Source organism: Centropristis striata, chromosome 16, assembly GCF_030273125.1.
Source record: "Centropristis striata isolate RG_2023a ecotype Rhode Island chromosome 16, C.striata_1.0, whole genome shotgun sequence".
Taxonomy (NCBI): domain Eukaryota; kingdom Metazoa; phylum Chordata; class Actinopteri; order Perciformes; family Serranidae; genus Centropristis; species Centropristis striata.
Window position 1 is genome coordinate 32,735,271 of NC_081532.1, and position 12,927 is coordinate 32,748,197.

General features: G+C 31.9%; 1 protein-coding gene across 3 annotated transcripts in view; it reads left to right on the forward strand.

Moving 5' to 3' along the window:
* klc1a (kinesin light chain 1a) overlaps window positions 1–8,369 on the forward strand; it is a 54,468-nt gene extending 46,099 nt beyond the window's left edge. For 2 of the 3 annotated variants that reach the window (XM_059352569.1, XM_059352570.1), the window contains exons 14-16: window positions 1,518–1,651; window positions 4,553–4,619; window positions 6,826–8,369. In XM_059352569.1, the coding sequence (XP_059208552.1) occupies window positions 1,518–1,651; window positions 4,553–4,619; window positions 6,826–6,891 (267 nt within the window). In that variant the 3' untranslated portion in view covers window positions 6,892–8,369. The remainder of the gene's footprint in view (window positions 1–1,517; window positions 1,652–4,552; window positions 4,620–6,825) is intronic. The other variant, XM_059352571.1, reaches the window with a different exon arrangement.
* Window positions 8,370–12,927: the final 4,558 nt, after the last annotated feature.

Here is a 12,927-nt window from a genome sequence, read left to right on the forward strand (position 1 = left end):
TAACTAATGTTTTATCATGTTGTTTGTTCATGTTGTTATGAATGCAGGATGATTATGGATGATATCAGATTTCACAGTGTTTATTGTCGACCCTGACATGCTCAGCTTCATTATTAGCACGTTCCTCGTTCATTGTTTCACTCTTTCACTCAGTCTAACAGTCAACATTAATATTTTATCATCATCTAAGGTCATATTTAAATAACTACAAACTCTACGCAAACAGAGTGTGATATTTTGAGAATAAAGGACACAAATATATAAGTTGGCATGCAGTCAATAAACAGGCAATCATATAAAAAAATATATAATATAAAATATACATACCAACAAAGCATGTGCAACAAATGCAGTGAAGTCACCTGTGTGTGTGTGTGTGTGTGTGTGTGTGTGTGCAGCATTGAAGAAAAATGCAGAGATTATTGAGAACTTTTCATTTATTAGCGTGAATCTGCATCACAGCATCGTGTTGCATCATGCACTTCTGTTTCTGTGTGTACATTGGCGTTTCAGAAGTAAATAGAGATAAATTATTGTTCTAATCTTATATTTCCTTTTATTTAAAGTGTTAATACTTTATATTTCTTGTTGATGTTGCTGGTTTCTACTTATTATTTAATTGATCCTTCTTTTACTTTTTGCTGCTGTAGAACTAGAAATGTGGGACTAATAAAGGAATATCTTATCTTAAATAAAATCTGCCAGTGTAGCCAGGACTTGTTTGGGGGAGGAGGTCGTATTATGGTCCCAAAAAAAATCCAGATGATTAAGACTTAATGTTTCCTCTTGCTGTTTTAGCCTCTGAATACAGTATTTTATCTTATATTATTTAGAGCAGGGGTCTCAAACTCAAATTACCTGGGGGCCGCAGTATCAAAATGACCAAAAAAAAAGACACAAAATTATTTAAAAAAAGACACAAAATGACAGAAAAAAACGAAATTACTTAAAAAGACACAAAATGACCCCAAAAATACACTAAATTACTAAGAAAAGACACAAAATTATTAGAAAAAGACACAAAATTTCTAGAAAAAAAAAGACACAAAATTACTAACAAAAGACACAAAATTACATTACATAACATTTCCACTTTTTCCAGTAAAAACAATACAGCAGATAATAAACGGACCTTCCACACACAACATGGTAAAGTGCCATTCATATAAAACTCACATTAAACTTTCATATCAAGGTGGGGGCCACAAAATATCGTCACGAGGGCCGCAATTGGCCCGCGGGCCGCGACTTTGAGACCCCTGATTTAGAGCATGAGATACTCAGTGTTTTAATGCTCTTTGCTGATTTTAAGGCTAGAAGACATTCTGAGTTTGTCAATTAATTTCAAAATTATGCATTTTCCATGCTGGATTTTTATTAGAGGTCTCATTTTGGCAAAGAACACGTCCATTTGACGCTAATGTCCACACAGCATATACAGCCCTTGTTTGTGTTTAGTCTATTTTTATTTCCTGTGTGTGTGTGAATGAGTGTAACGCTGTGACGTCTCCCATCAGGACGGCTCCGGCTCTCTGAAGAGGAGCGGCTCCTTCAGTAAACTGCGAGCGTCGATCCGTCGCAGCAGCGAGAAACTCGTCCGCAAGCTGAAAGGCGGCGGCTCGTCCCGAGACAGCGAGCCCAAGAGCCCCGGGTAACTATCCACAGACAGACACCTGACTGAGCAGGTGACAGGTGACTCTGTTTATGCACCGGAGGCCCGGGGGAGCGAGCCGGCCCTCCAGCCCCGCAGCTCGGCCGGGTGGCGTACTAACCAAAAATAAAAGAAGGGATTCGCTCTACTTTGCTGGCAGTGAAGTAACTCTAAAGCTGTTTGCACATGAAATGATGGAGGGAATGCTTTTACTGGCACACTGGTCCTTTTTCCCATCGCATCGGTTTACTTTTCTGTCCTCACGCTGCCTCGGTTCAGTGTTCAACCTTCCTGCTTCAAGGTTTGATTTACAGCCAGTATAAGGGCCGCTGTTTGGAGAAATAATGATCGAAAAAACCTTCTTTGAGAAAAATAAACTATAAAAAGATAGATCCAGAGCAAAGATAAAGATGTAATATTCTGTGGGAAAAAAAGAATAGTTTGAGGACGAAATAGTGATATTTTGAGGGGGGGGAAATGCATAACATCTTGAGAAGAAAAATGCAAGAAAATGTCATAACATTTTCAAAAGGGGGGGGGGGGGATATGATGAGAAAAAATATTACCGAATTTTTTCTGGATATATAAGAATATATACTAGATAGATAGATAGATATAATTTGTAAAAGAAAATGTTGAAATATTTTGGGGGAAAGGGGCACTATTCCCCAAGAAAAATAAGTCAAGTAAATAGTTGTAATATTTTATTATATTTTTAAGAAAAAAAATGCAATATTTTGAATCAAGAAAAAGTTGCCTTATTTTTAGGGGAAAAGCCATAATATCTCAAACAAAACATTTTAACATTTAAAAACAAAACAGGGAAGTCTCCCCTGAGAAAAGTTGTGATATTTAAAAGAAAAGGTATAAATGCAATATATATATATATATATATATATATATATATATATATATTGAGGGAAATAAAACACACAATATCTCAAGAAATAAGTTGCACTATTTTGAGATAAAAAGGCTGAATAGCTCAAAAAACATCAATCTTGCAATATGTTGAGAAAAGTTACAGTATTTTAGGACAAAAAGATGGAATAATGTGAGAAATAAAGGTGCAACTTGAAGACAAAAATTAGGAATATTTCCTATAAGAAATCTCAATATTTTAAGAAAGAAACAATGCAACTTTACTTTTACAACTTATCCTTAAAACATTACGACCTAATTTTTCAAAATTTTTATTCATCTTTATTTTCAAAATCTTGCACCTTTATCTCATAACTTTTTCAACAGGTACTTCAACTATAATATTACGACTTCATTCTTCAAATATTTCCACTTTTGCATCCAACAGTGCTCCTGATATTCGGCTGTAAAGCCCAAACCTGAACCTGATCAAAGTATTAAACCAAAGCTCGCTGACTGAGCAGCTCATGAACAGAACTGAAGCCATAAAATGGGAAAGTTATGCAAGTACTCGAGACCGACTCACGCTGAGACGGCGACGTGTCGAATCTGCAGCGAGACACAAACTAATGTCTGCTTATGAAATGCCTTTATGCTTGTTATGCCTGGAACTCATTTATTATTTACTTTAACCACTAATAGTTGCACCTATTTATTGCATTTTGTGGCTTTTGGACTATTTATTTCAAATTGTTTTTGAAATATAGTTCAGTTTTACCTTTTTGGATTTTATTATTTTCCTTTTTTTTTTGTGAATTCTACTCTGGAAAACGAACTTGTCTGCATGGCTGTTTTTGTTGTTGGATTTTTATTTATGAATAAATTTTGTTCCTGTGGATGTTTGAACTTGCATGCCTCATCTGTGTGCTCACTGGGGTCCATCTTTCTCTCTGTGCGGCTCTCCTCTGTGGCTCCTAATGATGATGGACATGATGATGTCACTGCTGCATCATCATCGTCATCATCATCATCGTGACTGATCGGCTCTCAGTAAGATCGCTGCAGAAACGTCCATTTAAACAAGTCGTTCAATTAATAATTCACCCAAAAATGAGAAATCGTACGGAGTATTCACCTCCAATAGCTCCTGTGGTCCCATAAAGATATATTATTAAGATATCATAAGATAAATATTTTTTTTTCATTTTTATCTTGAGCCAAAATACCATAATATCTTTTGTTTTGTTTTGCAGGACTTTGTTCTTCCTAAAAAGTCTATAAAGTTTAAAGTAAATCAGTGTTAGGATGTTCACTTAAATGCTGCCATTTAAAAACAGTTTTTACACATAAAAACGGACGAGTTTCTGCAGTGCGACTTTACTGAACTTAAGTTTTTGTTCAAGCATGAATGTTGGTGTTTGCATGGACTTTACTGACGTGTAAATATCAGTTTACAACTGATTAATAATAAAAAAAACTATTTTTTTGCAGAGTAACAAAAATGTTGGTACCACTTTCTAATAAGGAACTTTTTGGAAAGGGTTAAAGTTAAAAAGTAGTTTACTAATGCTTTAAAGATCAGTTACAAACGGTTATGTTCATAATTTTTATTTCATGTTTTTTACTTTATAATAACACAGCAACAGAAGTATCTAAGTCAGCTGTAATTATGAATGTTACAAAAGGTTTTTACAGCCATTTGCAAAAGTTAAAATGTTAATAAATGTATTTTTTTGCTCCAGAAGTTAAGCAGCATTTTGGTTTTAATTAATGAAGCAAAAAATAAAATAAATACAAGATTATAGAGTGTGTTATGTTAGAAAGTCGTGCCAAAAAACAGGATGAGAAGAAGTCAAGATATGTTTTTTTGTGTGAAACTAACCTTTGTGTGAAAATATCATGTTTGTCATTAACATTTGCCACCATTTCCATTGAGCTAAAATCCTCACCCCTGACTCTCCGCCCCCCCCTCCCCTGACCTCTGACCTCTGACCCCTCCTCACCCCACCACCCCCCTGCATGTCACTGCTCTGGGTGCAGCATGAAGCGAGCCAGCTCTCTCGGGGTTCTTAACGTGGCGGACAAGGCTGCCATCGACCACTACCAAGTAAGGAGGCCAAAGTATCTGTCCGTTTGTTTTTAATCCTGCTGGGGACCAGGGAGAGGTCAAAGTTCAATTCCCAAAAAAGAAAAAAAAAACTCCCAGTGTCCTTTAATAAAATTAAAAATACCTCCTTAAATATTTATAGATTTTAGTTTTTATTAAGCTTTATTTCCTTTGAACAGCTGCAGGAAACAAACAAACAAACATATTCAGATGTTTCATCACTACACTGAATAACTATATTAACAAAAACAATAAAAGAACAAAAAACATTAAATGTTAAGGAAAAGTTTCCAATATTTCAAGAAAAAAGTTGATATAATTCAAGAAAAAAATGTATTTCAAGAAAGTAATTAGTAATATTTCACGAATAAAGGTTTTCCAATTTAGGAAAAAAGTTGTAATATTTTGTGAAAATATTAATATACAAATTTTATGAAAACAATGTAATATATAAAGAATTAAATATATATATTTTCAGAAAAAAATATTCCATGTTTTTAGGGAAGAGTTGCTATATTACATTAATAAAAACTGCAATATTTTATGAATAAAAAATCAAAATAATTTTTAATTCACTGTTTTGTTTTTATAATTTGAGAAAAAAAAATGCAGTATTTAATGAATAAAATGTAATATTTAGAGAATTAAAAGAAAGCAGATGTCATATTTTGAGGGGGAAAATTATTATCATTATTAATTGCAATATTATTATTAATGTTTTGCTGATAAAAAGTACCATTGACAGTTTTTCTTTGAGGTAACATCCTTCAAAAAATGAAACTAAAGTGCATTTAGGTCAATTATGATGCAACAAATTCACACAAAATGAGAAAACATGAAAACAAAACAGCTTTCTTTTGTTTATTTCAAGTATCTTTTTGACATATTCAAAGTGCGAAATAAATGTATAAACACGACAAAAACTTACAATTTAATGAATAAATTATTAATGAAAAAAATTCTAAAATACAGTCGAGCATTGGGTAGGTTAATTCTGGTAGAATGCAAAAAAAAAAAGTATTTTCTGTAATTTGGTGGAAGAGATTTAAGCCGTAATTTCCAAATAATTTTCATTTTTATTCATCTGATTTACCAAAAGGGTGAAAACAAACAAACATTTTAGCAGATATTTTTGGACCCGGCCTTTTTTAATTTTATTTAGTCTCTTCTCCGTCTGTCTCTTTATTAACTTTATCACCTGTTTGTTTTGTTGTCAGATGGCATCAGATTTATTACTAATGACACAACACGAGTGACTCACTCACTAACTCCACAACATCCTGATTTAACTCATCAACACAGACTCCTAACAGGGAGACGAGTCCTTTCTGCTCATATGACACTTTGACAAACTACAGTTTGTTTATTAAGGAGGAAATTAAATTGTGATGTGATGTAATATATGTATAATTAGTTAAACTAAATCCACAGTTACCATAATAAAACATGTTTTTATTTTTAGATAAGACAAAAAATCACTACAAGCTTTTATTATAAAGGTAATTGAATATTAATTTGAAAGAAAAAAAATCTGAGCCAAGCTGTCAATGTTTTTTTCAATGTTTTTTTTTTATTTTTTTTATGTGGCAAATATCAATTATACTCCACTACATTTATTTGAAAATTCACATTAAAAACTGAAAATACAATAAAAACGTCATATCATATATTATTATTATTTTAATCGTTTTTTTATTTAATTAAACGTTTTTTTAAATTCAATAGATTTTTTTTAAAATTCAGAACTTAAAAAAATATTTAGTACTTTATTATTATAATTTTTTTTCTTTATTTATTATTTATTTATTTAAAAAATAATTAAGTGTTCTTTCTACATCTTTTTTTAGATTCATCTTTATTAGTAAAGCGTAAGAATAAAATCTTTTTTAAATATAAATCTAATATAATGTATGTAATTCTGAAACTTGCCATTCTGCACAATATGTTCTTTTAATTTTAACTATATTTTGAAGCTGATACTTTTGTACTTTTATAAAGGAGTAAAGTTTAAAATGCAGAGTATTCCAACATTGTGGTTTTACTACTTTTACTGAACTAGAAGATCTACTTCTTCCACCACTTTTTCAGTTTAAATCTCAGAAAATAATCTGATTTAACAAACTGTAAAAGTCATATTTGTTTGATGTAAAACAAAACCTTTGCTCCTAAAAGTTTGACATAGTTGATTTCCTTTTCTTCTCTGCAGGAACGAAATAATCGTCTGAGGAAGAGTCGGGACCTGAGTGCCAGCCACACCAACCTGGCGCGTTGAAGGTTTTTTTCCGACGCTACAGGAAGTGACGGACGGAGCCTGTGAGGTCACTTCCTGTCCACAGACCTCCTCGCTGCAAACAGCCCATTTAACTTCGACACCACCAAGTGCTCAGTGTACAGGTCTCATGGTTTAACTGCACTTTCTGAAGGTTTGTGGTTTTCTTCTAAACGTCTCGAGGAACAAGAAGACGATGAACGTACAGAGAGCTGCTGTATGTGTCAGCGTGCTAATCTTTATCTGTATGTGCGTGAACTGTATGTACTGTAAGTGTGTGCTGGTGTGAGTGATTTCCCTCTTAAATATTTAATGCTATCGCTTGAATGAAGGCAGCTGCAGAGTGGAGCTTTAGTTTTACAAACATTTCTGATACGAGGCCAAAAAACCCAACATAATTTCTTCAGTTAAACTGCAGAGGGTGAAACCGACAAACCGACATGAAACCTGCAACAAAACACAAGTTAAAGTGTCCAAACGTCACTTGTTTCTCGGGTTAAACTACAGAGTGTGAAGCCAAACTACAGAGCTCAAGTTCATCAAAAAACCGACATGAAACCTGCCGCAAACCACAAGTTAAAGTGTCCAAACACACTACATTTTTCTTTTATTAATTTCCAAAATAAGACACTGCAACCCAACAGAAGGAAAATGCTGACTGACCCCAAAATAGGACCTCATTTGTACAGGAGCTCATTGCGAACTGTATTTATGCTTGACGTTATCAGCGCCCTCTAGTGGCCGCAGTAATCAGGAATGACCCGTAACATGGGAGAGTTGTGCACAGCAGCCTCTAGTGGCCGGAATGAATACTACAACAACAAACACAAGAATGGTTTGTTTTTCCCCAAGTGAAAAAATAAGGAAGTTAGAAAGATTTTTTCTTCACATGTTCTTGAGTTATAAACACAAGAGAGAATAATTTAGAAAATACTTTAAAAATGGATCACCTGATTTTTTTATTTTAAGTTCCAATGTTTACTTAAACAGCCATGAGTCCTTTTAAAGAAAAAGATGTTCAGCAGGACCTTAATCTAGAAAATGTACACTCTTTTTGTACAGCACCTATTAATGTTTGAAGTTGGCAGCGCCCTCTAGTGGCCGCAGTAATCATGAAGGTGTGTGACTTTAGTTTTTTGCCTGAACCAAACAGAAGTCATTTTTTGCTTTAACACTTAAAAACTGTTGCTGTTTCACAATGTTAACAACGTTTTTGAAACTGGGCTATTTTGGTGAATCCTCTGTGATTCACTACTACATGAAATAATCCTTAGTCTCAACCTGTGCTCATTTTTCAGATTTACTGTCTCTTGATTTGGATAGTAATCGAAGTATTGCAGTTTTTGATCCGTCCATGTGAAGAAAACTAATATCACACTGTGGTTCATGAGGTTTTGGTGCCTTGACCTTCAAAAAGTTTCAAAATGTAAAATCTAAGCAAAGTTTCAAAGTCTTCTTAAACTTTAGACCATAAACACTGAACTTATTTCGTTTCGTTTCGTTTCGTATCTGTTTATTTCGGTCAATACATGTCATCAAAACAAACCAGAAAAAACAAAAACAAAACATTGATCAAAGTAAACAACATGTAAACAGAGAGAGAAAATTGATAATAGACATTTGGACCGAAAAGGCTGAAGCATAGCTTATTACACCTACCCTGTTACAACTCAAGTAAATTTAAAATTTAGAAATGTACAATCTGTTATTTATCAACAAAAGAAATAAGCAGTCACAAAAGAGAGAAAAGAAAGAAGCTTATTACTCATTACTCTAACTTATATAAATTAATCATCCTATTTTTAAGTATTTTTTTGAATAAGTTAATGGTATTGCAAGTTTTCAAGTCTTTCTCCAATTTGTTCCATAAATTAACAGCTGTTACCGTGGTGCATCGTGATTTGGTGTTGGTTCTGGTTTTTAACTTTTTAAATATACACACCCCTCTGAAATTGTAATGGCTTAGATCTTAGATTGAACATTTTCTGAATACAGTCAGGCAGCATGTTGTTGTTAATTTTGAACATAAACTGTGCTGTTTTGAAATCCACCAGTTCATTGAATTTGAGTTCATTTAAATTAATAAATAATTGATTGGTTGGATGCTTATAATTGACTTTGTTTATAAGTCTCATTGCTTTTTTTTGAAGTAGAAAAATTGGTTTGGTGATTGACTTAAATGTGTGTCCCCACACTTCTATACAATAGGTTATATATGGTTTTATTAGGGATTGATACAAAATTTTTAATGAGTTTGTTGTTAAGATATTTTTACATTTATATAGAACTTATGACTGTCTACACGACAAAAATCATTTATTTTGCTAACTTTGACACTTCGTCTTCACCCGCTGAGGTTTAACTGAAGTTTTGCCTCTCAGAAAACGTTTTTAACACCCAGCGACTCTGCAGAGAACTCGTCCAGCAATGACGTCTTTCTGTAGGCCGACCCGGACGTTAGCTTAGCTTAGCTCTGCGCTTGATCTGCAGATTTCCAAGTGGAGGTTCTGAATGAAGGTTTCTGGATTAATTCTGGAAATATCTTTCAGACTCAGACGTTGGAAACCTGTGGAGCGAACCCACATCTCTGTAAGATTTATTTCCCTGAACTGTTCCGTCCTGAGTGCATTGAAGATTTTGCTTTTTGCTGTATGAAGTTCTATGTTTACATTTGGGTTCTTTTTTTTGTAAATTATGTTTTATTTGTTTGTGTCCTCGCGCTGCTCTGAAGAGTTTTATCTTTATAACTTCCTGTAAAAACAAACAAAAACAAACGTTGAGCTCTGAAATAAAAATATTGGCACATCTCAGGATCGAGGCTGTAGTTTCACACACTGACTGCAAAGTTTAAAGCTGCTCCACGTTTCTACACGTTTAATGTTACAGCAGTTATCTTCTCCAGGTTTCTTATCTTTTTATGCAAGACAACACTTTACCATGTGAGTAAAGTCGAAGAAATCCAACCAAAAAGTGCAAATTTTGAATTATTTAAAAAAAACACTTATCAACATGCAAAGAATATTCCAGAGATTTAAGTTGCAAATGTAAAAATATATATTTGCTATTACCAAAACAAGAGGGAATATTCCTCCTATAGCTAGTTATATAAGAAATAGTATATATATATATATATATATATATATATATATATATATATAACTTTACACCAGCGATTCACTTTGAAATCCAAAGTGCAATTCATTTACCGACCAATATCAGTTCAAAGATAACGATCCAATACAATCGATACAAAATGACACATATCATCTGTAAAATACGCTTTATTTTGAAATCCCCAATCTTTAATTATTCTTATAATAATTAATAATTAAAGAGAATTGATTGTTTTTCATTTAAATGTCTGGAAGAGCTGAGAATAAAACTTAAGTGTTTTTTGTGAGTTGATATAAATGTAATTAATTGTGTTAAATATGCATAAAATATCTCCTTACATTGATTGTACGCCCCTGAATTAAAATCAAATTAAATCATATTGTGGCAGATTTGTCAGTAAATATCATGTAATCGTCCAAAGAATCAATAATTTCATATTATATTGGGATTTTACTGCATTAAATATAAAAAACATTTTTAAAAACTCGAGTCGACCACAGACTTCATGCATCTCCACTTTGTCATCTACTTTACTGATTATTAAACTGACTTATTAATGCATTTACTGCATTATGAATTCTTTATTTTTATGTTAGTGGACATGAAGTTTAAGAGTTTTTTGCATACGTGCAATAAGCTTTTACTAGAAGTTTCCCTCCTTCGTTTGAGGATTAAAACTCTGATTCATGATTTCAAAATCTGAATCATTTGCGTCCAAATTTATATGAAGGCTTTAATCCCAAAAAAAATGTAAACTTTTAAAATTATGTCTCCAAACAAATTAAAAGAAGCCCTGAAAATGTAAATATAAAAGCTGACTTGAATAATGTTCGTAGTGATTTTTTTCCTTCTGTGCCGGCAATAATTTAGTTTAGTTAAATGTTAAATATCTCTCTCTTTTAAAAAAAAATAAAGTTCCTTTATTGGCGCTGTTTTCCTGACAGAGTCAAGTGTTGAAGCTTCTTGTCGACTGTTGATCAGTCTGTTTTAATTAAAGTAACGAGGCACATAACTTTATTATGTCTGAGCGTTGTGATGAACTGGGCAACAAGTTGAGCAACAAAACGCAACTTCAGCAATTCAGGATTTTTATGAACACATAAATAATGGTTTTTGAAATTTATGAATGTAGTTTACACAAGAATAAATCAAAGTAGTTCTATATGGATGAAAAGAAAAGCTAAAAATCAATTTAAATGTGAAAATCAATAACTATTTAAAGGATTTTGTGGACTATTTGAAGACCACTGAATTTAAGGTATTAAAATAAAAAAATCTGAATTTATCTGGTTCTAATTTTTTTCAGAGGTTTCTTCTAAGTTTTGCAGCAATTTAATTTTGCAAATTGCATTTTTTTTATGAACTGAAAATAACCATAACCTGGATATTCAAGTTTTAATTCATCATCTTTGATTATTACTTTTTTTTTAATTGGCCTGACTTTGAATTTTAAATCAGAAAATGAAAAACTGAATTCAAGCAACTCAAATATATTTTCAATAAATATTTGTGCTCAATTTTCTATCTGAATTTATGAGAAAATCTTTTTTTTTTAAGTTGCACAACTTTAAATTAGCTTCTGTAAGTTTCAAAGTGGATCATTAAAAATTGAAATCACATACATTCATATAGATGCTTATTAATATACACACATCAAATATATAAAAGATCATTAAATACTAAAAATTCAGTGATATTTAAATTCCTACAAAAAATAATACATTTAACAGTCTTCTGCTTATAATAAACAAATCCTTTTGACCTCCATAGTTTCACTTATTTGATGGAATATTAAATTAAACATTTTATATCCAAAGGAAAACAGACATATTTTCTATTTTTTTTTAATTGTTAAAGTATTTTAATTTGCTCTCATGAGGAAACTGGTTTTGTGAAGCAGAAATGTTGCTCCATTCTTGGTCAAAGTTGCTCAAACTGTTGCAGAAACTTAAAACTTCTAATCAGTTTTCAATAAACCAGATTTATTTCTGAGTCGTTGTGATGATGTGAATGTAAATTTATGGATTAATGCAAGCGAGGGCAACAATGAAAAGGTTTTTTTTTTTATGTGTTTCTTGTTGAAGCAGTGAAGATAAAGTCTCACTCCGTCCCTTTGTTGCTCTTTTGTTTTTATTTCTTCCTGTTTGTTGTCTTGTTATTGTTTCTCCTCCCTGAGGGTCTTTGTGTTGCTGTGTGGAGCGCTGATGGGAAAAGTTTGATCAATTAAACGTTTTTTATCCATTTCTTTAAATTAAAGGTTTAAATATGATCTTGATCGCCCGCTATCAGCAGTCTGTGGAAATTGAAATAATATTGATTGAATGTAAAAAGCATAAATGTCATTTTAAATGAATATTTTATGTTTGTTTTCTTTGTTATTTGCCTTTTTAAAGGTTGTCGATGGATTACGATGCTCTCAAACAAAGTTTTGACCAGAAAGTTTTGGAAAATCAGACAAAATAAACAGGTGAAGAAGTAATTATAAAGTACATTAAATAAAACATAATTATTCTTCATAAAAAACAATAATTTAATAGAGAAAACAAATATTTGTATCTATAAATAATTAAATGTCCATTAAATAAATACCAGAAAATACATTTAAAAAATAATAAAAATTGATAAAAGATAAAAAGCAAAACATCAAACAGGGTTTTGTGCTTTTCAGTTACAGATTTTTTTTAAAAATTAAAAATATTCCTTAAAAAAAGTCTGAAATTGAGACTATTGTTCTTTATTCATAGTAAATAAATTATAAATAATATTTCCCTCGCAAAAAACAAAGTGAGCTTCACACGTCTAACAGAGCAAACATTTTATGAAATAAATTGAGTAAAAACCGCTAAATAAATAGCAAAATAACAGTTTCACACACATAAAATAACATTAATGGTAATTATTATTGATAACTCTTCCTATATATTA